Consider the following 24,362-nt stretch of genomic DNA (forward strand, 5'->3'; position numbering starts at 1 on the left):
GCGGCGGGAAGGAGCGCACGGGCCGGACGCGCGCGGCCCCCGGCCCAGCCATGTCCCTCGGCGGCCCCCCGGAGCGCAGCGTCCCGGCCACCAAGATCGAGATCACCGTGAGCTGCCGGTGAGCGGGGGCCCGGGCGGGGCGCGGAGGGAGCCGCGGGCGGGGGGCGGCGGGCTCGGCCGGGGGCTCCCTCCTTAGGAGGACGGAGTGACGGGGGCGAGCCCGGACCCCGGGCCCCCCGCGCGTCCAGCCCGCACGCCCGACCCCGCGCGCCCGCCCGCAGCGGGCGCCGGCGTGGCAGGACGCGCGGACCCCCGACTTCCCGGGACGCCCCCCGCGGTGGGCTCCGGCGCGACCCGCCCCGTGTGTCGCTTTCTGCAGGAACCTGCTGGACCTGGACACTTTCTCCAAGTCGGACCCCAGTAGGCAGCAGCGCGGGGGCCGGGCGGGGGCGGCCGGCGGGGGGCGCGGGCGGCCCTGACGTCCTGCCGTCCCTCCCCGCCCGCCCGCCGCAGTGGCCGTGCTGTACACGCAGAGCCGGGCCAGCCAGGAGTGGCGAGAGGTGAGCGGCGGCGCGGCGCGGCCCGGCCCGGCCCGGCCCGGCCCGGCCCGGCCCGGCCCGGCCGCTCACCGCCCGCTCCCGCCCCCCCAGTTCGGGAGGACCGAGGTCATCGACAACACGCTGAACCCGGACTTCGTGCGCAAATTCGTCCTCGACTACTTCTTCGAGGAGAAGCAGAACCTGCGCTTCGACGTGTGAGCCCGCCCAGATCCCCGGTGCCCCCGCGCCCCGTGCCCCGCGCCCCCCGCCCGCCGGCCCGGCTCCTCCCGGCCCGGTTCCGGGCGCACCGCGGAGGAGGGGGTGGAGGCCTCGCGCGAGGCCCCGCCCCGCCCCGGGCGGGGCCAATCGGCGGGCTCCCTCGCGGCCCCGCCTACGTTAGGCCCCGCCCATCTCCGGGCCCCGCCCCCGGACCCTTGCCCCAGGAAGCTGGGGTGACGTTCGAGTCCAAGGCCCCCTCGCTCAGCCAGGAGCTACCCAGGCCCGCTCTAGCCTCTCCTCCCCATGCGGGTCTCACTCTCTTCCCAGGTACAACGTGGACTCCAAAACCAACATCTCCAAACCGGTGAGCTCGCGTCCCCCCAGCCCCACGTCCCCGCGACCCCCAGAGCCCCCCTCCCTGCCCTCCTCTCCTGCCGCCCGCCGCTCAGTGCTCCTCTTCCTTCCTCTCCACGGCGGGCATCTCCCGGCTGCAGAAGGTGAGCAGGGCCAGGGCAGAGGGGGCTGGGGACTGCCGAAAGGGAGGGGGGGTCCTTGAGAGCACAGCCGGGTGGTGGCTGCGTGGGTTTCGCACCTGCCTGCAGCCCCTGGCCGGCCTGACTCTGCGCTGCCTTTAGGATTTCCTGGGACAAGCGTTCCTGGCCCTGGGCGAGGTGATCGGAGGGCAGGGCAGCCGCGTGGAGAGACCCCTCACGTGAGCTGAATCAGAAGGGGGAGGCTGGGGGGGCACTTCCAATCTCTCCTCCCTGGGCGCAGGCGAGGCGAGGATCCCCGGGCCAGCAGCCTCAGGGGCCCGGTTATCACACTGTTGAGGCTGCGGCAGTGAACAGGACAGAGAGGAAACATGATGCAGAATAGACACAAGAAGATCACTTAATATATTAGAAGGCTGTGTCCATGCCCTGGCACCGGAACTACTAATGAGTCACAATATATTAGAAGAAAAGCAAAGGACAGCGGGATGAGGGGGCGTTGGCCATCTGGGAAGAAGCGGAATTGAACTGAGCCTCAAGTAAAGCAAGACGGGGGGCGCTCCTGGCGGGGTCTGAAGGAAGTGAGGGCGCAGGAAGGTGCCAGGGCAGAGGAAATGGACAGATTCCATGTGCGGCTCGGAGGCTGAGCGAAGCAGAGAGGAAGCAGCGGAAGCGGCCGCTGGGAGCCTTGTTTGGTCCCGGAGCGGGAGGGTCTGAGGGTTCCCGCAGAGACCCAGAGGTGCTGGGTGTGAACCCGGAAGAAACCTGGAGGGGCGAAGGGAGGAGCTAGGAAATGCTCCTCGAGTCAGTCTAAGAAGGGAAGCGGCAGGGAAGGAGGGTCGCAGCAGGCCTGTCGGACCTGAGGGTGGACCAGTGAGCTCCAGTATGGCGGGAGGGGGGACGAGGTGGCGAAGGCCACCTGCCCATGGCCTTGCGGGGAACTGAGTGAGCTCTTAACTCGGCGAGGGAGAAGTTGGGGCGGATTCAATGAGGGGTTAGTCTGACACATTGGATTTTGTCATTGTTTACTAAATATCTGAGCGGAAATGTCAAGCAGGCAGTAAGATACAAGACTTAGGTGCTCTTTAAGGCCACGAGGCTGAATGACATCACCGAGGGAGGGAGAGGAGAGGGAAGGCTGGCAGCAAGACTCCATAGGTCAAAGGGCAGGGAGCAAGGTCAGTGGTGAGGTGACATGCATGAGACCGGGGAAGGAAGGAAGAAGGAAGGAAGGAAGGAAGGAAGGAAGGAAGAGAGGAAGGGAGGAAGGAAGGAAGGAAGGAAGGAAGGAAGGAAGGAAGGGAGGGAAGGAGGGAGGGGGGAGGAAAGAAGGAAAGAAGGAAGGACAGAGTTGGGTCAGAAAAGATAATATAGGAATTAAGCTATTTGTCTTGCCAACCTTGATTCCATCCCCAGAACTGTACAGGGTCTTCCCAAGTACTGAGCACAGAGTCAGGAGTAAGCCCAGAGCACTGCCAGGTGCAGCCCAAATTCCGCCACACACGCACACACATGCACACACAGTGCAGGTTTGCCATGACGAAGGGTATTGTTGGAGCGATGTCCCACCAAGGCGGTACAGCACATGGACAGTCCTGTCCAGGCACACTGGGAAGGGCCTGGCCAGGGTCTGTGGATGTCACTTCTGCTGTCAGTGCAGCAGGAAATCCCCCCTCCCCCGGCTCCCCAGAGACAGGCTAGTGAGGAGAAAGGAGTGACACGGTCGTTTAACGAAATTTCAGTGGAGATTTAAGGGACTTGGGATGTTTCGTGGCATTAGGGACCCTCCTGGGAGTTGTGCCCTGCATTTAAATGAGGCTGTCTAGCTGGAGTGTGTGTTTCCGATTGATCACGGACAGATGGAGGCCAGGTGGGGCCTGAACCCGAGCTGAGGCTCAACACGATAATAAACAGGGGCCCAAGCGATAGTGCAACGGGGAGGGAGCTCACCTTGCACCCGTCAGCCTGGGTTCGATTCCCAGCATCCCATATGGTCCCCTGAGCAGGAGGGATCCCTGAGCACAAAGTCAGGAGTCAGCCCTGAGCACTGCTGGGTGTGGCCCCCTAACAAAAGGCCACATGGTGGGGAGGAGGGCTGCACGTACCCAGCACGCCCTGACCTGGGCTCAAGCCCTGGCATGATGTGGCCACTGGGGTGGCCTTGGCGGTCCCCAGCACCTCAGGGACCGAGCACATCCTCAGGCACGGAAATGCCGGCTAGGGTTGACTAAGGCCGAGAGTGGCCCCTGAGCACTTGTTGGGAGCCCCTGTCCCCCCAAAACAGATAGTTACTGGGTGGTCCTAGACATGCAAACAAACCTCGTTTACTCGGGCGCTGCTACTCCTGGCAGTGCTGTGGGGAGCACGTAGAGAGGAACACTCCCTGCGCCCGGGAGCGTCCCCCTGGCCGTGCTTTGAGGGTCCCTAATGCTACGAAACATCCCAAGTCCCTTATGGCCGCTCTTATAGCCATTAGTGTGGGCAAAAGCCAAGTCATGCTCCCACGTGCTCGTCTGGAAGATGGGGACATCACACAGCAAGTTGGCCCCAGGGCTTGAGCCCAGGGCACCCTCGGCTGTTCCCTCCCCCACCTTGGACCCCTTTGACGGGAACTCACTGGTCGGTCAGTAGATCCCAGGGGAATTCGGAATGGGGTTTGTGCTGTGACCCGTCGAGCACACGGGTACCCACTTTGGGGACAGGAGACACTGAGGCTGCCCCCTTCTCCTCACTCCTCGCAGTCCCGCGAGAGTAGAGCATTCTGACCGAATGTCCCCGCTCTGGGATCAGAATCTCTCCCTCCAGGAGCACTCCGCAGGCCGGGTGGCTGTGCCCTCACTGCCCCGAGAGGGAGGGCGCGATGGGGACCAGGGGTCTTGCTCAGGGCAAAGCACTTGTTTTATAATAATTATAATAATAATTGTTTAGGGGCCACATATATTTGCCTCTCTCCTTTAATGAGTAGGGGCTGGAGCGATATAGTACAGTGGACAGGGCGTCTGCCTTGCACACGACTGACCCAGATTCGATTCCCCGCATCCCACATGGTCCCCTGAGCCCACCAGGAGGGATCCCTGGGCACTGCGGGGTGTGGCCAAGCCCTTCCTTCTGGTATGGACCGGACCCTGTCTGATGAGGCCTTCCTGACCAGGAGCTGCGCGGGTACAGGGGACGGAGACTGTCAATACGTGACCAATTAAAAGAAAATAAAACAAGCACTTCTCTTAGACACACTGGATTGGATCCCTAGAGATGAAAAGGAGGAAAATCAAGAAAAGAAAAGGACCAGTTGGCTAATTCATACCTAGGATTGCTTTGAGGAATCGACCCTCCTTCATATTGATGAAGTTTTCCTGTTGTTTTTCCTTCTACTCATTCAGATCCCTTCGCTGACTGGGCAAAAGGGGCTTGATTCCCATTTCATAGCAGGGAAAACCAGGGTCCAAAGAGCAGGAAAATAACTTGTCCAAGACCTTTATTTTTTTTTCTGTCCTTCCTTCCTTCCTTTCTTCCTTCCTTCCTTCCTTCCTTCCTTCCTTCCTTCCTTCCTTTCTTTCTTTCCTTTCCTTTCCTTTTTGGGTCATACCTGGCAGCACTCAGGGCTCACTCCTAGCTCTGCACTCAGGGATCACTCCAGGCAGTGCTCAGGGGACCATATGGGGTTGCTGGAACCTGGGTTGGCTGTGTACAAGGCAAACACCCTCCCCACTAGACTATCACTCCAGCCCCCAGCCCAAGACCTTAATGCTGTCTTTCCCAGCTAATAAGTTTATCTGTGATAAGCTATCCAGATAGACTGGCTAATCCAATCAATCCCTTCCTTCCGGTATAAACCCGACCCTGTCCCTGTCAGGTCAGCTAATTTAACTCTTCCTTCCAGCGTCGACCCAACCCTGTCCCAATCAGGCCTCCCTGACAAGGAGCTGTGTGGGTCCTGGGGATAGACCAACTGAAAGTTGAACCCTGGGCCAGAGAAATCGCGCAATGGGCTGAGTGTAGATTTTCCATGCAAGAGGCCCAGATTGGATCCCTGGCACCGCATGGACCCCCACCCCCATCCCAAAGCACCACGGAGTGGCTCCATATCACTGAGCCAGGACAGCCTCTACCAAAAATCAAAAGCAAGAAACAAAGTGAACCCAGGATTGGCACCCCCATCTCTGTTGCCTGTTCTCTCCCCTCACAGAGGCCTTTTCTTCTTCCAGGGGTGTTCCGGGCAAGAAATGTGGGAGCATACTGCTGACTGCCGAGGAGCTTAGCAACTGTCGGGTCAGTAAAGGCCCCCCAATGCCCACGAGGTTCCCTTCTGGCCCCAAACTCCCTCGGGCAGGCTGTCTGAGCGATGGGGATTCTGGGTATCAGCCCCAATGTCACCCCCAGGACATTGCCACCATGCAGCTGTGTGCCAACAAGCTGGACAAGAAGGACTTCTTTGGGAAGTCGGACCCTTTCCTGGTGTTCTACAGGAGCAACGAGGATGGCACGTGAGTCAGCGCCCCCTCGCCAGACCCCTACCCCCACGACCACTGGCCCATCAGGGCTTTTAGACTGGGCATGAGGGGGATCTTTCTGGGCACACCCAGCTGCGCTCAGGGCTTACTCCTGGCTCTGCACTCAGGGATCACTCCTGCCAGGGATCAAATCCGAGTCAGGCCCATGTAAGACAAGTGCCTGACCCGTCGTGTTGTCTTTCTGGCCCCAGGTATCGTAAACTCCACCAAAGGTCACTCACATGTACCAAAGTCACACATATGTCCCAAAGCCCAGAAGACACTCAAGGTGGTCCGTGTGTGCTTGCAAGTAGGAGAATCCCCCCTGCTCGCTGGAGTATTGGAGCCCACTTCAGGGCTGTCCTACCCAAAGGCAGCTGCGAGTCCTCTAATCCTCTGATCCAGGTTCACCATCTGCCACAAGACAGAGGTGGTGAAGAACACCCTGAACCCCGTGTGGCAGCCCTTCAGCATCCCGGTGCGGGCTCTCTGCAATGGAGACTACGACAGGTCGGCTTCAGGAGGAGCTTGGGAAGAAGGGGGCAGGGGTGGGAGGTTTCCGGGCCCAAACGGACGCCGGATGGCCAGAGTGTCAGAATGGTGAACAGTGAATAGTGTCTTAGTCGTTGAGATGCAGATTTGGACATGGACGGATAGGGAAACAGATGGATATCTGGCTGGCTGGATGGATGGATGGATAGTTGCATAGGTGGATGGATGGACAGATGGATGAATGGACAGACAGACGTATGTATGGATGGATGGATAAGTGGATAGATGAATAGATGGATAGTTGGATAGGTGACTGGATGGACAAGTTGATGAAATGGTGAATAACAAATGAATGAGCAAATCCATACATGGATGGCTGCATGAAATACGGGTGGGAGGCCAGTTAGAGATGGATGAATAGGTTGCTGACAAATGGGTAGATGAGTAGATGACAGATGGTTAATCAAAAAATGAATCAACAGAAGAATGGATGAATAGTCACAGGAGAATTTGGTAGAGAGCTGGGGAGGCAGGTGAGCAGAAAAGCAGGAGTGAGTAGATGAAGTGACAACTGGGTTGATGGACAGATGAATGAATGGCAGAAGAAGATAAATCAGTGGGTGAATCAGCTGATCGATGGCTGTAAAGTTGTTGGATAGACTGAGGATGTTAAGTAGTAAATGGGTAATCAGGAGATGGGTGGGTCAGTGAAGGGTGGAAGGGTAGGTAAGTGGATGGTTTAAATGATGAGCAGGGGGCTGGAGTGATAGCACAGTGGGTAGGGCGTTTGCCTTGCACGCAGCCGACCCGGGTTCAATCCCCGGCATCCCATATGGTCCCCTGAGCACTTCCAGGAGTAATTCCTGAGTGCAAAGCCAGGACTAACCCTTGAGCATTGCTAGGTGTGACCCAAAAAGGAAAAAAAAAAGATAGGATAAATGATGAGCAGATGATCAACCACCCAGACTGGGTTTTATTGGCTTGATGAATGGGATAGATCCTTGCATGGTCACTGAGTCAGTGAATCGGGTGCAGCGTGAGATGTATGAATAACTGGGAAGCTAAATTAATAGACGGTTGGAAGGTTTGCCTTATAGATTGGTGCAGATGTGGAGCTTGGGCACAGTAGTTAGAATAGGTCTGAGGGACGAGGATGTCTGAGGTGTTGGCTCTTAGCTCAGTAGATAACTAGCCATAGTTTCCTAGTCAAGGGACTAAGTCTTTTGTTGTTGTTGTGTTTGTTTTGGTTTTGGGCCACACCTAGTGGTACTCTGGGATTACTCCTGGTTATGCATTCAATAATTACTCCTGGCAGGACTCGTGGTACCATGTGGGATGCCGGGAATTAAACCTAGGTCAGCTGTGTGCAAGGCAAACACCCTACCCACTGTATTATCTCTAGCCCCAAGTTATTCATTCTTATACCTGTTTTCTTCTCCAAAAATAAGATGGTCCATGAAAGTTCCAAGAACAAAGACTAAGATTCTGGGGGCTGGGACGATAGCACAGCGGGTAGGGCGTTTGCCTTGCACATGGCTGACCCAGGTTCAATTCCCAGCATCCCATATGGTCCCCTGAGCACCGCCAGGAGTAATTCCTGGGTGCAGAGCCAGGAGTAACTTCTGTGCATCACCGGGTGTGACCCAAAAAGAAAAAAAAAGACTAAGACTCAATAGATAGTATCAAAAATAGTGAGAGTCATACAAACAGCCCAAGGAGGGAGGGGGGAGGGCCAAGAGTGCCTGGGCAGTCAGCCACCAGGTATGTGGGGGCGGGGTGCGTGGGTGAAGAGAGGGCTGAGGGTGGATGGGGAACATATGGGTGGTCAGAGGATGATTTAGGCGAGTTTTGGTGGGCAGGGAAGGCGCTGGTCTACATACCACACCTGTGTTTCCCTCTTGCATTTTAGAACAGTGAAAATCGATGTGTACGACTGGGACCGAGATGGAAGGTAGACGCGCCTCCCCCACCCCTTCTTAGCACTTCCGGCTCGTGTACTAAACTGAGACACTCTCGAAGGTGGAGGACCCACCCACCTCAACGCTTGGGGGTCACTCCTGGTAGTTCTTGTGTTTGGTGGGGGGTTTTTCCTTGCTTTTGGGGTCACACTGGGGATGCTCAGGGTTTACTCCTGGCGGTGCTCAGGGGACCCTTTGGGATGCTGGGAATCGAACCCGGTTCGACCGTGTGCAAGGCAAACACCGTCCCTGCTGTGCTATTGCTCCAGCCCCACTCCTGGCGGTTCTTATGGGGACCACGCAGCGCCAGAGATATGCCCCGGCCTTTGAGCCCCCCTCGCCCCAGTCTGTCACGCATCTGCCGTTCTGCAAACCCCTCTGGGGACTCCCCAGTGTCCCTCTGGGAGCTGGGAAAAGTGGTCCAAGATACCAGAACATGGGCGCAGCTGCGCACTGGCCCATCAGCTCTGCGGGTGGAGGACTGCTCCCCCTGAGCTGGGTTCCTCTCCCGGCCTCAGCCCAAGGAGGGGCAGGAAGGAGTGGGGGGTGGCTGCTCTCTCTGGTCAGCGGTGCTGACCGACCCTGGCCTCGCTGCAGCCATGACTTCATCGGTGAGTTCACCACCAGCTACCGAGAGCTCAGCAAGGCCCAGAACCAGTTCACGGTGTACGAGGTGAGCGCGTGGCCCCCGCCGCCCGCTGTCTGGCGCGCCCGTCCTCCGTCCCTCACTGTCCCTCTTACTCACTCAGGTCCTTAACCCTCGGAAGAAATGTAAAAAGAAGAAATACGTCAACTCGGGAACGGTGAGTTCAGGCCCCAGCTGCTTCCGTTCCTCCCGCAGGACACAGGGGAGGGAAGCCAAGGCCCTTGGCTTGGGCCACAAGGCTCATGTTGCTTATAGCGTTGCCATTTCTATTTCGTCTTTAACCCTCTGCATGATTTTTAAAAACCCTCCGCTTCCCCATATCCTCTTAGGAATCTAAGTATCCTGTTAGCTGCTCCCTGTCGCCCTTTTGGAAACAGGGCGAAGTCCTGCCTCTCATCGCGTCCCCTCCTCCCTCCCGCCACCCCACTGTCCCTCACAGTGCGCGGCTGCCTGTCCCTTGTCTCCGCAGGTGACCCTGCTCTCCTTCTCTGTGGACTCAGAATTCACGTTTGTGGACTATATCAAGGGGGGGGTGAGTGACAGACGAAGCTCTGGGCTCCCGGCCACTGTCCTCTCGGGTAGGGACTGTCGGGGCCCAGGGAAATCACAGAGTTCAGCTTCAAAACCTCTAGAAAACTAAAAGAAAAAATTTTTTTAAATGGTCTCTAGGGGCTGGAGCGATAGCACAGCGGGTAGGGCGTTTGCCTTGCATGCAGCCAACATGACTGACACAGGTTCGATTCCCAGCATCCCATGTGGTCCCCTGAGCACCGCCAGGAGCAATTCCTGAGTGCATGAGCCAGGAGTGACCCCTGAGCATCGCCGGGTGTGACCCAAGAAGCCAAAAAAAAAAAATGGTCTCTAAAATACTTGGTGCTGGGGCTGGAGCAATAGCACAGCGGGGAGGGCGTTTGCCTCGCACACGGCCGACCCAGGTTCGATTCCTAGCATCCCATATGGTCCCCCGAACACCGCCGGGAGTGATTCCTGAGCGCAGAGCCAAGTATTGCTGGGTGTGACCCAAAGAAAAAAAAATCCTTGGTGCTGCCCATATCATATTGTTCTGTTTCTGGGCTGCCTTTCATGGTAGCGAAGACAGCCTTTCGCAGCCCTCACGGGGGATGTGAAGAGCAGTGGGGTGCAGGGGTGGCCCCAGTAACAGAGCGGAGACCAGATGAAAACTCTGATGAAGCAGTCTCCCGAGGGAATTCCACTCTTGGGAGAGCCAGGCAGGCAGACTGGGACAGTCTTTGCTTCTCTGACCTCATTCTCACCCTCTGTGAAATGGGCTAGGTAAGAGGTTAAACTAACTTACATGTAACGTATCGCAGTATGCCCATGTTGTTCTTCTCTCCAAAGGTGCTCCGGGGAGCAGCAGCTTTGAGCTCACGGGGAGTGTGTTGGTGTTTTGTTTTGTTTTGTTTTATTTTTGGGGGGTCACACCCGGCAATGCACAGGGGCTCCTCGGCTTATGCACTCAGGAATTATTCCTGGCAGTGCTCAGGGGACCATATGGGATGCTGGGAATTGAACCCGGGTCGGCCACATGCAAAGCAAACATCCTACCCACTGTGCTATCGCTCCAGCCCTGCAATTGCTATTCTTTTTTTGGGGGGGGAGGGGTCATACCCGGCGATGCACAGGGGTTACTCCTGGCTCATGCGCTCAGAAATTACTCCTGGCGGTGCTCAGGGGACCATATGGGATATGCTGGGACTCGAACCCGGGTCAGCCGCCCTGCCCGCTGTGCTATCGCTCCAGCCCCCCGACAGGGAGTGTGTGTGGATGTAGCATTTCAGGCTCCCGGACCATCAAGATTAGAAAGTTCATTTTATCACAGTCCCCAGAGGCTTCATTTGCGCGCGTGTTGGAGAAACCCTTGACTGAGAATTCTCGGTGCCTGACCTCTTCCTCATCTTCTTCCTCCCCAGGACGCAGCTCAACTTTACAGTCGCCATCGACTTCACGGCTTCCAACGGTGAGGATGAGGGGCAGGGGAGGAATCTGGGGACTCAGGTGGCCGGGATTCCAACCTGGGTGCGGGGAGAGTTCATCTATCCAGGAGGCCCAGGCTCCACGCAGAAGCAGCTACGCTGGTGCTGGACAGGAGTGGGGGGTGGGAGGGGTGGGGGAGGTAGCCGGGCGTTAGGGTAGGCAGACGGTGCAGTAAAAAAGTGACCAAAGGGATCAAAGAAAGCTGAGAGAATAGAGAAACCAAGAAGTAGATATATGAGGGAAACAGACGAAAAAGAATAGGGGTGTAAGGATGATGAGTGGGTGGTGACCGATTCGGGGGATTGTTAAGATGAGTCCAGAGAGGAGGTCGATTGGGTCAGTGAGGACCATAGGTTGGACAAGTGAATGCATGAATGGACATGTCAGTGGACAGATAGACTGATATTTGGCACAGCAGATACGACGTTTGCCTTGCACGTGGACAACCTGGGTTTGATCCCCGGCTTGATCCCATCTGGTCCCCCAAGCACCGCCAGGAATAATTCCTGAGTGCAGAGCCAGGAGTAACGCCCACGCATCACTGGGTTGGGCTTTCCCACAACGGACAGATGTTTAAGTCGGGGAAACAAAAATTAGAGAGATAGTAGAATCGAGCAGACGGGAGAATGAGCAGGGTGGATAGGGAATATCAGACTCAACAGACAGTGAATAGAACGGATGGCTGAATGGGTGGGCAGGAGAATATGGTTGTGTGAGGCATCAGAGCGACAGCAGAGCGGGGAGGGCGCCTGCCGTGCAAGTGGCCGAACCGGGTTCGATCCCGGGCAGCCCTCTCTTGATCCCCGCCAGGAGGGATTCCTACATGCAGAGCCACGAGTAAGCTCTGAGCACCGCCAGGTGCGGCCCCCAAACAGCAAAAGAATCGGGTTACTTGAGGAGAGAGAATCATCTAGTCGATTCGTAGATAGCACAGAAAAGAAAGTGGACAAGTGTGTGAACGTGGTCGTGGGCAGAGAAGGAGACCAGAGTGGAGAGGCAGGCTGGTGGAGTTGACTCCGCACCACGTGGGTTTGTGGTTGCCAGGTGAAGGGCATGGGGGTGGATACGCTGGTGGCCAGACCCATGAATAGATGAGAACAGGGAAAAGCATCAGGGAGCGAGTGGTCAGGCGCGGGTGGGCAGCTGCACCAAGGCTCAGGGGTGCCGGGCGGAGGCCTGGGGACTGAGGTGGGCGCGCCCCTCTGCCCACAGGGAACCCCCTACAGCCGACCTCGCTGCACTACATGAGCCCCTACCAGCTCAGCGCCTACGCCATGGCCCTCAAGGCGGTGGGTGAGATCATCCAGGACTACGACAGCGACAAGCTCTTCCCGGCCTACGGCTTCGGAGCCAAGCTGCCCCCCGAGGGCCGGATCTCCCACCAGTTCCCCCTGGTACGGTCTGTCCCTGGCAGCTGGCCCCATGACTTGAGGCAGTTCTTCTCTGAATATTCTCCTAAGGGCCAAGGGCCAGCAGAGGAACAAGAAGGCTGGAGGGTGGCAGGGCAGGGCGGGCGGGGGTCTGGCCGGGGGCCGGGGGGCCAGAGTGTGCGGGGGTCCTGAGGAAAGGAGGCAGCGGCCTGGGGCCTGGCACTCCTGGTGTGTCCCCGCGCAGAACAACAATGACGAGGACCCCAACTGCGCGGGCATCGAGGGCGTGCTGGAGAGCTACCTCCGGAGTCTGCGCACGGTGCAGCTCTACGGGCCCACCTACTTCGCGCCGGTCATCAACCAGGTCGCGAGGTAAGGGGCCGGCGTGGGGAGCGGAGGGGACGTAAGGGCCCACAGCAAGGGGGCTCCGTAGTGCTTCCGTCTGAGGGTGAGGGGGCTTCACACCTGGGTGGAGCTGGGGAGGGGACTCTGACTCCAACACTCGTGTTTGTGACCTTTTTTTTTTTTTTTTTTGCTTTCTGGGTCACACCCGGCGATGCTCAGGGGTTGCTGCTTAGGGGCTGCTCCTGGCTCTGCACTCAGAAATTGCTCCTGGCGGCACTGGGGGACCATATGGGATGCTGGGGATCGAACTTGGGTCGGCCGTGTGTGAGGCAAACACCCTACCCACTGTGCTAGCGCTCCAGCCCTTAAACAGGATCCAGGAGGTGGGCACGACCAGGGCTGGTCAAAGCACCTTCTTTATAGGTGCTTCTTTAATTTATTTGATTTGATTCTGATTATTGGTTTGGGGGTCCCACCCAGCCATAGTCAGGGGTTCCTCCTGGCTCTGCACTCAGGATTTACCCCTGGCAGGGCTCGGGGGACCAGATGGGATGCCAGGGATCGAACCCAGGTCAGCCGCGTACAAGACAAATGCTGTCCCCGCTGTACGATCTCTCCAGCCCCTATCGGGTTGATCTGATGGGAGGTGAATGTGAAATAACAGGGGTCAGAGTAATAGTACAGCAGGGAAGGGGTCAATAACTGGTGGCCCTTAGGGTCCCCGGAGCACCACCAGGAGTGATCCCTGAGCGCACAGCCCTGAGCACCACCAGATGTGGCCCCAAAGCAAAAAATACACAAAACCCCCAATGCGATAACAATGTACGAGTTGCATGTGTTCGTTGGCTAATAGCAGGTAAGGAGGAGAAGGATGGCCAGAAGGCACACGGCGGCCTGGTCTTGGGCCCCGGGTCACTTTCCAGCACCACACAGTCTCCTGAGTGTCAGCAGGTATAGCTCTGGTTTCACCCGGAACTGCAGGGTCTGAGCAGCTGGGCGTCCCCTGGCAGGGGTGGGTGGCTGAGCATCACAGGCAGGGCCCCAGGTGCCCTGGCTGCCACGGGGGGCCCAACTGGGAGAGTAACTTTCCAATTTTTTGGTGGGAGTCACACCTAGCAATGTGCAGGGGTTCCTCCTGGCTCTGCACTCAAGAATTAGCCTGGCAGTGCTGGGGGACCCTATGGGATGCCGGCATCGAACCTGGGTCAGCTGTGAGCCAGGCAAACGCCCAACCCACTGTCCTATCACGCCTAACTTTCCAATTTTTATAAAAGGGTCCGAGATATGGCTGAGTGCTAAAGCAGTTGCAAGCGTGAGGCCCTGGGTTCGGTGGCGGGCAGTGCGTGGGCCCCTGAGCCCTCCTGGAAGCTGTCCCTAGGCACGGAGACAGGGGTAGCCCCTAAGTACCCCCCCAAAAAGACTCCACCTTGCTGTGATGTTTCCCTCGACTGTAAAATGGGGGTGATGATCGCCCCATTGAGGGCTATTCGCGGAGCGGCGCCCCCCGCACCCTGAGTGTTCTAGGTACTGCCTGTGGCCGGGGCTATTATTATCGTTATTATTCAGAGGACATCGCTCCCTGCCTCAGCTCCCCGCCAGGGCACTGGAGATGCACAGATGAATCAGATCTATTCTCTGCCCTTGGGAGCTGCCGACTTGGGGCAGAAGACAGAAACATAAATAAATCATTACCTTCTGTAGGCCAGAGCTTCCAGACTTTTCCAGCAAGTCGCCTGTCAGCAAAGGCGAGTGACTGCTTCCCCCTGGGGAGCCAGGGGCACGGCTAAAAGGAGCCAGGCTGGAAACGTCTTTGAAGTCCCCTATTTCATCTTAAAAATTCATGCAGACTTTACACTCTTTTCACACTGTACCCGTGTTTGCTTTCATTTAGGCGGGGGGGGGGGGGGGTAATGTTATGTTAAGTGTCCTAAGAATTTTCTAGCTTTGGGGGCTGGAGAGATAGTACAGCAGGTGAGGTCCTTGGCTTGCACGCAGCCGACTCAGGTTCGATCCCCGGCAGCCCATGGGGTCCCCAGAGCACCGCCAGGAGTGATTCCTGAGTGCAGACCCAGGAGTAACCCCTGAGCATGGCTGGATGTGGCCCCCCATCCTCCGCCCCCGAAAAAAGAACTGTCTAGCTTTGTCCTCCAAGTCATGCAGTAGAATAGAGGCTCCGGTGGGTCTGTGGCCTTGGGCCCCCTGGTCACATACCCGGGGACCCTTGTGAGGACCCGTTGTGGGGACTTGCCCTCTTGGCAGATATTCTAGGAAAGAAAGGCGTGAAGAGGAGAGTGCGGCGACCCCCAGTGGGGGTCTCCTTGGCGAGCTAGGAGGCAGGTGAGCCCAGAGCACGGCGCAGGGGTGCGACGTGCAGGAAGGGGGCACTGGCCAGTGGCCGCTGCATCCCCGCACTCTGGGCAGCGCACAGGGACAGCTCCCAGGCGGCCAACTCAGGCGTCAGGCTCAGCTGCTCAGGCAGGGGCTTTGTTCTTTTGATTCTTGTCTTTTTGGATCAAACCCGGCAATGCCCAAGGGTTCCTCCTGGCTCTGCATTCAGGAATGACTCCTGGCAGTGCTCGGGGGACCCTATGGGATGCCAGGGATTGAACCCGGGTCAGCTGTGTGCAAGGCAAACGCCCTCCTTGCTGTGCTATGACTCCAACCCTGAGAGGGAGCTTTCTGATGGGTGAATAAACACCCAAATCTTTCCAGGCCCCACAGAGCCTTACACCCGGCCACGAGCCCCCCACATTCCTTCCCTGGAGTCCTGCCAGGGCCGGAGGCTCTCACGGGCTGTTCCCTCCACCTGACGTGAGTCCCCCTTCCCTTCCTTTCCTTTCCCCAACACTGTTTCCTGAACCAAACCCTTCCCGGCCTTCATCCGTCCACCCCCTTTTACCAGTGTCTCTCCGTCACAGTGCTCAGCCCCGGGTAGTTTCACAGCGATCTGTTTCCTGGAGGACGCCTGCCTGTGTTGAAGACTGCGCGTTTCATTCTCTCCCATATTCCCTCAGTGCGCCGTCAGCCCCTGTGGCGGGCCAGTCTGGGCCGCCCCGATGGTGCTCAGGGAGCAGCTACTCCTGGCTCTGTGCTCGGGGGGCTCTCCCGGGGGTGCCCAAGGAACTAAACACAGTGCTGGGGCTTGAAACAGGGTCAGCCACATGCCAGGCCAGCGCCTGACCCTCCGGCTAGCTCCTCAGCCCTCCCTCAGTGTTTCTGTTTGGGGACCACACCAGCTCTACGCTCAGGGGTCACTCCTGAAAGGGCTTGGGGGGCCCTTCCGGGGGGCTGGGGATGGGACCTGGGTCAGCGGCATGCGAGGCAAACAGCTGGCCCACACAGCCTCCCTCTGGCCCTCCATACGTGGTTTTAGGAGGAGGGTGGACGGTAGGGAAGGAACCTGGGCGTCAGAAGGTCCAGGGCTGGCGGCTGCTTAAAGCCAGAGCGGTTCCTCTCCAACGGTCAGCTGGGCACTTGGCCTCTCCCCCAGGGCTGCCGCCAAGATCTCTGACGGCTCCCAGTACTACGTTCTGCTCATCATCACCGACGGAGTCATCTCAGACATGACGCAGACCAAGGAGGCCATTGTCAGTGTGAGTCTGAGGAGGGAGCCCTGATGAAGCACCAGGGGGTGAGACTAGCCGCTGACATGAGCCGACAGGTTCGCTGGGCAGATCCCGCCGGAAGACAGGGCTGCCGGGAACAGGAGTTGCTGGGGCAGTGACTATTGGCGTCTCCTCGGAACCTCCGAGCCCCACTTCCTACCAGATGACCAAAGGGGCCAGGAAGGAAGAGATGCTTACCTGAGGGAGGCTGGTTCTTTGCGGCAGGACAGTGAGACGCTTTGGGTTTTTTGTTTTGGTTTTGCTTTTTCTTTTTGGGTCACACCCAGCGATGCTCAGGGGTTACTTCTGGCTCTGCACTCAGGAATCACTCCTGGCGATGCTTGGGGGATCCTATGGGATGCTGGGAATTGAACCTGGGTCGGCCGCATGCAAGGCAAACACCCTACCCGCTGTGCTATCGCTCCAGCCTGAAATGCTTTGCTACACTGGACAGTACTGCATCTGCCCTTCGCTTTGGCGGAGGGGGGAAGAGTTTGACGTCCTTGCACATAGGACAAAGGGAGCCGAGGCCCCTTGCTGGAGCAGATGCGGCCCAGGGCACGAGCAGGAACGCGGCTCCCACCCGTCCCTCCCCCGAGAACGCTGCTCGGCCTGAACGTTCCCCCTCTCCCCACAGGCCTCCTCGCTGCCCATGTCCATCATCATCGTGGGTGTGGGACCCGCCATGTTTGAAGGTGAGTCGCCTCCACGAGCGGGACCAAGAACTGGGGGCGAGGGCCTGGGCCCCCCAAAGGTGGGCTGGATGTCCAGGGACGTTGTGGGCCAAGTCCCAGACCATCTCGGTGTTTCACATCAGAGCTGATGCTGTTGATGCTGGCATCTCCCACTGGGGTTCCTGGGAGTGTGGAATGTTCTAGAAAGCACACCCCTGACTCCAGGCCCATGCCTGATATTTGTAGGCCAGGGACATCGAGCTCCCAAGGGAGCTAACGGAGAGGGGGAACTGGGTCGGTGTGGGAGATGCCAGTATTCTGAGGTGTCTTTCCTGCAGCCATGGAAGAGCTGGATGGAGATGACGTCCGCGTTTCCTCTCGGGGACGTTATGCAGAACGGGACATTGTTCAGGTAGATGTGACCCGGAAGGGGAAGCCCTGGGGTCGAGAGATGCGGGCAGGACGGCTCAGCGAGAGCCCCTCTGTCCCGCTTCCTCGCTCTCACCACCTTCCACACTCACTGAACATGTTCATTTGGGAAACGGACACAGTGGGTTCATGGTGCGGGGATCCCCACGTGCCTGGCCCACCAGTGGAAGTGACCATCATACAATTAAAGATCTTTCAGAGGCCAGAGAGTCCAGCAGGGTGGGCCCTGGCCTTGCATGAGGCCGACCCAGGTTCAATCCCCAGCATCCCAGAGGGCCCCCTGAGCCCCACCAGGAGTGATCCCGGAGCACAGAGCCAGGAGTTAGCCCTGAGTACTGCTTGATATGGCCCTAAAAGCATAAAAAAAGAAGGAAAGAAGGGAGGGAGGGAGGGAGGGAGGGAGGGAGGGAGGGGGAAGGAAGGAAGGAAGGAAGGAAGGAAGGAAGGAAGGAAAGGAGGGAGGGAGGGAGGGAGGGAGGGGGAAGGAAGGAAGGAAGGAAGGAAGGAAGGAAGGAAGGAAGGAAGGAAGGAAAGGAGGGAGGGAGGGAGGGAGGGAGGGAAAGGGGAAGGAAGGGAGAGAGGAAGAAAGAAGGAAGGAAGGAAGGAAGGAAGGAAGGGAGGGAGGGAGGGAGGGGGGAGGGAGGGAGGGAGGGAGGGAGGGAGGGAGGAAGGAAGGAAGGAAGGAAGGAAGGAAGATAGATAGATTTCCTTTTAGGGGCTGAAGTGATAGTACAGTGGGGAGGGTGTTTGCCTTGCATGTGGCCGACCCGGGTTCGATTCCCAGCAGCCCATATGGTCCCCCAAGCACTGTCAGGAGCAATTCCTGAGTGCAGAGCCAGGAGTAACTACTGTGCATCCCCGGGTGTGACCCAAAAAGAAAAAAAAAAGAAAGAAAGATTTCCTTTTAGTGGTTAAGTGCTCAAGAACCCAGCCAGCGTCCCTGAGACCTGCCAGACCCGGCTGAGCTCGGGCGTGCGGCCGAGGGCAGGAGCGTCACGAGCAGTGAGGCGGCCCTGACAGGACCTGATGCTCAGAGCTTCCCCCTGTGAAGGAGGGAGGCGGCAGATGGCAGGCGAAGGGCAGAGCGGGCACGGAGGCATGGCGAGACTGCTCTGAGAGGACCGTGTTCCTGAAGGGTTTTCCGCAGGACTGGAATGAAGGCTCTCACCAGGGGTCTCCGCTGTGCCCAGAGTGGACACTCGTGGGCTCTGGGCAGCCTGGGGTGCCCTGAGGAGGAAGCCGGTGGGTTTCCATGGGAGCAGTGCAGGGATGAGCCGGAGAAGCAGCGGGTCAAGGGAGGTTTGTGCCTGTGCCCAGACCCCAAGAGCAGGAAGGGCCAGAGAAACGGTCCAGTGGGGAGGGCACGGGCCTGGCACGAGGCTGACCCAGGCTTGATCTCTGGCATCCCAGAGGGTCCCCCGAGCCTGCCAGGAGTGAGCACTGAGCTCTACCGGGTGTGGCCCCCAAAACAACCAAACGGAAACGATACGACAACAGAAGGGAAATCTGACAGGGCTGATGGTTTGAATAAGCGGCCCTGGCCCGGCTGAGGGGGGAACTCCGGCCTGGCACAGAAGGTCTCTGGGCTTGACTCCTGGCACTGTGTGGCGCCCTGGGTGGGAGTAGCCCCCAAGCATGGACAGATATGTCCACAACCCTGTGGACAAACAGATTTCTGCAGACACACTGGGGACAGGACAGGGGCAGGGAGGCTCCTGGGGTGCCTCAGTTCTCTAGCCTGAACCTTTCGAAGGCGTGATGGCCGGTTGGAAGCAGAAAAGAGTTAGCAGACAAGGCTGGAATTTCACTGTGACTATCCCAGATTTGAGTTATAGAAACAAGGTGTGGAAAACCAAGTAGGCAAGGTTCTAGACCTTAAAAGTAAGCTCTCTGGGGAGAGAGCCAAGCATGCACGGGGCCCCAACTTTGCCCGTGTCCCCCAACACGCACTGCCAGCTGCAGTGCCAGGAACGGTCCTGCAACCCAGCCACAGGCTGTGGGCTCTGTGTCGAAACAAGAGGCCGGCGAGAGCTAACTGAACTATCAGTGTAGGGGACGCTCCCTGGGGCTGTGAGACGTGTGCAAGGTAGGAACCTACCCATCGCACTGTCCCTCCAGCCCCGGGAAGGTTTGTTTTTGTTTAAACCATGGAGATGATGAACTCCTTGGGGAGTAGTGACTAAGCTCAGTGCTCCGACCGGGAGATGGGGTGCTGGTGGGCACAGCAGTGCTTGGTGTCTGGAGGGTGGGGGTGGGCAGTGCGGTGCTGGCGGATTTCCTGGGCTCGGGCCAGCAAGGCTTAAGCCCTTTGAGCTATCCGCCAGGCCCCAGGGAAGTTTGGGGACTTTTTTTGTTTCGGTTTGATTTTTTTTTGCTCTTGATTTTTGGTTTCGGGGCCATACCTAGCAGTGCTCAAGGTTATTCCTGGCTCTGCACTCAGGAATCATTCCTGGCAGTGCTCAGGGATGAATCGTTCCTGGCAGTGCTATGGGATGCTGGGGATTGAACCCGGGTCGGCCGCGTGCAAGGCAAGCATCTCACTATACTCTGGCCCCTGGAAGTTTGGGGTTTTTTGGTTTGGTTTGCGGCCCCATCTGGTACTGCTCAGGGGTGACTGCTGGATTCACACTCAAGGGTCACTCCTAGAGGGCTTGGGGGACACTGGGCATTAAATCTGTCAGACTTGTGCCAGACAGCCCAGCCCACTGTACCATCTCTCCAGCCCCCAGGGAAGGGTTGGTTTTGTTTTGTTTCTAAAGCCATGGCAGTGATGAGCTCACCCTGGACCATTGAGAGGGGTGTAGGGGGTGAGACCAGGTAGATTCAGGAATGAGGGGGAGGGTGGAGAGGAGCCTCTGGAGAGGTGGGAGAAAATCCAGAAGTGCGGGGTTCCAAGAGTAGGACTCTGAGATGATGGAAAGTCAAAGGAGAGATGAAAGGGTTAACTAGCAAAACGGACTGTGGGATGGGAGTTGGCAGCAAGCATCTGCCTTGAACGTGTGAGTCGCCGAGTCTTTCCTCTCTATCTCTGTCTCTTTCTCATACACACACACACACACGCACACATGCACACACACACGTGCTCACACACGCATACACATGTGCACACACACACACGCAATAGGGACTTTTCAGTGGACTGTCCAAGACTGACTGGACCATGCTGAGGATGCAAGGGGGAGGGGTGCGCAGGCGAGTGGCAGGCACGTGGGAGACAGGATGAGAGGGGCGCGTGGCCCCCTTCCCATCCTGACTGCCTGTGCCTGTCCCAGTTCGTGCCATTCCGGGACTACGTGGACCGATCGGGGAACCAGGTGCTGAGCATGGCGCGACTGGCCAAGGACGTGCTGGCCGAGATCCCGGAGCAGCTGCTGTCCTACATGCGCACGAGGGACATCCAGCCTCGGCCCCCGCCCCCCGCCCCCCCCGAGTCCGACACCAGCTACCGAGCAGCCCTGAGGGCCCCCCAGTGCCCAGCCGCCTGCCCACCTGCCACCCACTGCTTCTGCCGAAAGCCAGAGGCTCCCGGAGCCGCGGCCTCACCGGGCGGCCAGCTTGGAGGACGGATGCCATCTCAGCCGCCCACCCCATGCCCGCCGCAGGGCCTGGCACTGCCACCACTTCCCTGTTTTCCTGCTAATAATAAAGCTGATCTTTATGCCACCTCTGTGTCGTGGAGCTTGGGAACGGAGCCCGGGAAGGGGGTAGGCAACAGCCCAATACTCAGGGAGGATGGCGAGGCTGATGTCAGCCAGGTTTAGCCCTAACTCCACACGCATTCCCCAGAGAGTCTCCAAACACTGTCCAAAATGGGAACAGAGCTCCAATTGGTGGGGTGCCTGGCACGCACCGGGGCCCAGTTCCACCCCTGGAGCCTCAGCACTGCTGTGTGACCAGGCTGAGTGCCAGGCCTAATGTCGCCCAGAGTGGCCCCAGGTCCCCAGAACTACTTTTACACACTTTTACAGTTCTCAAAGACACTAGTTCAACGGGCTGACTGCGTGCTCTGTCTGTGGAACACCTGTGATTAATCCCGGGGGCGGCACTGAGTTAGGAGGAGCCCCTGAGCACAGCCTGGGGTGCTCCCCAAACCAAGAGAATTATAAAATAAATGCATTTCGAGGCCTCGGGAGAGAACTCAAGGACTCGGGCTTCCATAGAGATTCAGAGAGCGAAGTCATTCCAGGAAAATTATTCAGTCTGACCCCCAAATCCCAAGATTTTAATCAGCAAACATCTTCAGAAATGTCATATATATGCTTTGCCTGTCGGAGGCCCAGGTTTGATCCCCAGCACCGCCTGCCCCCAAGCACTGCCAAGAGTGACCCCTGAACAGTAAGTCAGGCGTATCTCCTGAGTACCTCCACCTATGTAACCCCCCAATGCTAACAGGTTCGGGAGACAGCACCTGCTTTCCATAGGGGGGCTGGAGTTCAAGCACAGGCATCACGTATGGTACCCTGAGCCCCACCTGAGCACAGCCAAATGTGGCCCAAAAGCTTTTCATTTATCTATTTATCCAGAATCTTTTGAAGACAAAAAGGCCAAACTTTCTATTAAGTATATATCAGACCCGAAGGTGTAGATGATTTAGAATACCATTTTACTTTGGGCTGGAGCGATAGCACAGCGGGTAGGGCATTTGCCTTGCACGTGGCTGACCCGGGTTCGATTCTCCGTCTCTCTTGGAGAGCCTGGCAAGCTACTGAGAGTATCCCACCCGCACAGCAAAGCCTGGCAAGCTCCCCGTGACGTATTCGATATGCCAAAAACAATAACAAGTCTCACAATGGAGATGCTACTGGTGCCCGCTCGAGCAAATCGATGAACAACGGGAGGACAGTGCAATGCTACCATTTTACTTCATTCTCACAACAGTCCTCGGAAGCACGCATAGTGTTAGTTCTGCTTTACAGAGGAGGAAACTCATGCTTTCCCCTCTCCTGAGAAGCCTCTGTTCTCTCTTGAAGACACTTCTCTCTCTATTGCTCTCCTCCTCTCCCTTCACATTTCTCTAAATTTCTTTCAATAAAAATTTATTTTGCTTCACTAAAAATGAGAGAAAAAATGAGGTTCAGAGAGCGAAGTCATTCCAGGAAAATTATTCAGTCTGACCCCCAAATCCCAAGATTTTAATCAGCAAACATCTTCAGAAATGTCATATATATGTTCATATATATATATATACACACATACATACATACACATAGAGCTGTGCTCAGGCTTACTCCTAGCTCTGTGCTCAGGAACGAAGACAGAAACAGGGCTCACAGGATCGTATGTGATGCCGGGAATTGAACCGGAGTTGCCATGTACAAGGCAAGAGCCTTACCTGCTGGACTCTTTGCACCCCGTGATGTTCTTGGAAAGACACTGTACATGAAGATACATCCGAGGCTGGAGAACGCGCCTGCATGCCCAGGTTCCAGCCTCAGCACCACGAGGTCACCGGAGCACCACCAAAGCACCCAGCCAGGTCCAGAGCACTGCTGGGTGTGGCCCCAAACACACACACACACACACACACACGGAAACGCTAGAGAGGATCAAATACAACGTTCCCATTAAGAAAAAGAAGATACTGAGTTTCCAGCCGTTGCGACTTTGCCACGCGCGCTGGAAGATGCCGGCGCTCAGCAACAGGCATTGATTGTTTCAGGAGCGGGTCCGGGTGGCACCCAAGTCTTCCAGAGCCGCCAAGGACTGACAGTCACTTTCGAACTCCGCTGGACAAAGTCGGAGGCAGGAAGAATTTATAACCACTTACCCGAGTTCCGAGTTCTGAACAGCCCGGTCACACGGACGCCAGTTCTTTGGCACCGCCCTAAGGGTAACCGGTCACCTCGCGCGTTTCCGGCCATTCTCCTGCCCACGGGCCCTTGGCACGGCCGGCCCTGGTGCCCGCAGAGGCCGACCCTGCCTCCGGACGCCCACCGCCCCCATCCCGGCCCGGCCCCGCGGCGGCCACCCGCGTTCACCCTCAGCGAGCGCCGCCCTCCCTGCAGCCCCGCCTCTCCCCGGCCACCTGCCGGCGTTTTTCCCAGGCCGCTCCCGCCTCCCGGACCCACCTCCACGCTCCCAGGCCCGCGAAGGCCCCGCCCGCCTTCCCCGAGCCCGGTCGGCTCCGCCCACCTGTTGGCCCTGCGCAGCCCGCAGCGGCCCACGTGGCCCCGCCCCTCCGGGTAAGCCCCGCCCACCCCGACCCTTAGGCCCCGGTTGGCGTCGCTCGGGCTCCAGGCCCCGCCCCCTCCCGGTCCTCTGGCTCCGGCCCGCCTCGCTCGGGCTCCAGAGCCCGCCCCTTAGACGCGCTCGGGCTCCAGGCTCCGCCCCCTCCCCGGTCCTCTGGCTCCGGCCCGCCTCGCTCGGGCTCCAGAGCCCGCCCCTTAGACGCGCTCGGGCTCCAGGCCCCGCCCTTCCGACACTCTCGGGCGCAAGATCCCGCCCCTCCGGCTCGCTCGGGTTCAAGGCCCCGCCCCTTCAGCTCCGGCCCGCCTCGTTCATGCTTCAGGCCCCGCCCCTCAGGCTCTGGCCCGCCTCGCTCGGGCTCCAGGCCACGCCCCTCGGCTCGCTCAGGCCCCAGGCCCCGCCCCCTCCCCGGTCCTCAGGCTCCGGCCCGCTTCGCTCGGGTTCCAAACCCCGCCCCTCCGGCGCTGGGCCGCCTCACTTGGGCTTCAGGCCCCGCCTCTCCGGTGCCGGCCCGCCTCACTCGGGCTCCAGGCCCCGCCCTTCCGACTTGTTCGGTCTCCAGGACCCGTCCCTTCGGCGCCTTAGGGCTTCGGGCCCCGCCCCTTCAGCTCTGGTCCGCCTCGCTGGGGCTCCAGGTCCCGCCCCTTAGGCGCGCGCGGACTCCAGGCCCCGCCCCTTTGGGTCGCTCGGGCTCCAGGCCCCGCCCCGTCAACGCGCTCGGGCTCCAGGCCCCGCCCCGTCGGCGCGCTCGGACGCCAGGCCCCGCCCCGGCCCCGCCCCGCCGCCCGGCCCCGCCCCGCCGCCTCCCTCGGGGCCCGCGGCCGCGTCCCTAGCGCAGCCGGGCGCCCGCGGGAGGGCGGGGGAAGGAGCGGGGGGAAGGGACCAGGGCGGGCTCCGGGCGCCCGGCCCCGCGCGCCCCGTCC

General features: G+C 58.6%; 1 protein-coding gene across 1 annotated transcript in view; it reads left to right on the top strand.

Annotated features, from left to right (window-relative positions):
• The window catches only part of CPNE9 (copine family member 9), a 24,833-nt gene continuing 471 nt past the window's right edge, over positions 1-24,362 (top strand). Inside the window, exons 1-22 of the mRNA XM_056129279.1 lie at positions 1-118; positions 380-420; positions 514-560; positions 651-754; positions 1,086-1,122; positions 1,253-1,255; positions 1,394-1,470; positions 5,455-5,518; positions 5,630-5,733; positions 6,145-6,249; positions 8,141-8,182; positions 8,787-8,862; positions 8,939-8,992; positions 9,305-9,365; positions 10,766-10,813; positions 12,043-12,224; positions 12,445-12,572; positions 16,036-16,138; positions 16,788-16,845; positions 17,163-17,236; positions 20,526-20,957; positions 23,259-23,435. Coding sequence (XP_055985254.1) covers positions 51-118; positions 380-420; positions 514-560; positions 651-754; positions 1,086-1,122; positions 1,253-1,255; positions 1,394-1,470; positions 5,455-5,518; positions 5,630-5,733; positions 6,145-6,249; positions 8,141-8,182; positions 8,787-8,862; positions 8,939-8,992; positions 9,305-9,365; positions 10,766-10,813; positions 12,043-12,224; positions 12,445-12,572; positions 16,036-16,138; positions 16,788-16,845; positions 17,163-17,236; positions 20,526-20,957; positions 23,259-23,435 — 2,085 coding nt within the window. The 5' untranslated portion in view covers positions 1-50. The remainder of the gene's footprint in view (positions 119-379; positions 421-513; positions 561-650; positions 755-1,085; positions 1,123-1,252; positions 1,256-1,393; positions 1,471-5,454; positions 5,519-5,629; positions 5,734-6,144; positions 6,250-8,140; positions 8,183-8,786; positions 8,863-8,938; positions 8,993-9,304; positions 9,366-10,765; positions 10,814-12,042; positions 12,225-12,444; positions 12,573-16,035; positions 16,139-16,787; positions 16,846-17,162; positions 17,237-20,525; positions 20,958-23,258; positions 23,436-24,362) is intronic.

This window comes from Sorex fumeus, unplaced genomic scaffold (genome assembly GCF_029834395.1).
Source record: "Sorex fumeus unplaced genomic scaffold, SorFum_2.1 ptg000072l, whole genome shotgun sequence".
Lineage (NCBI taxonomy): Eukaryota > Metazoa > Chordata > Mammalia > Eulipotyphla > Soricidae > Sorex > Sorex fumeus.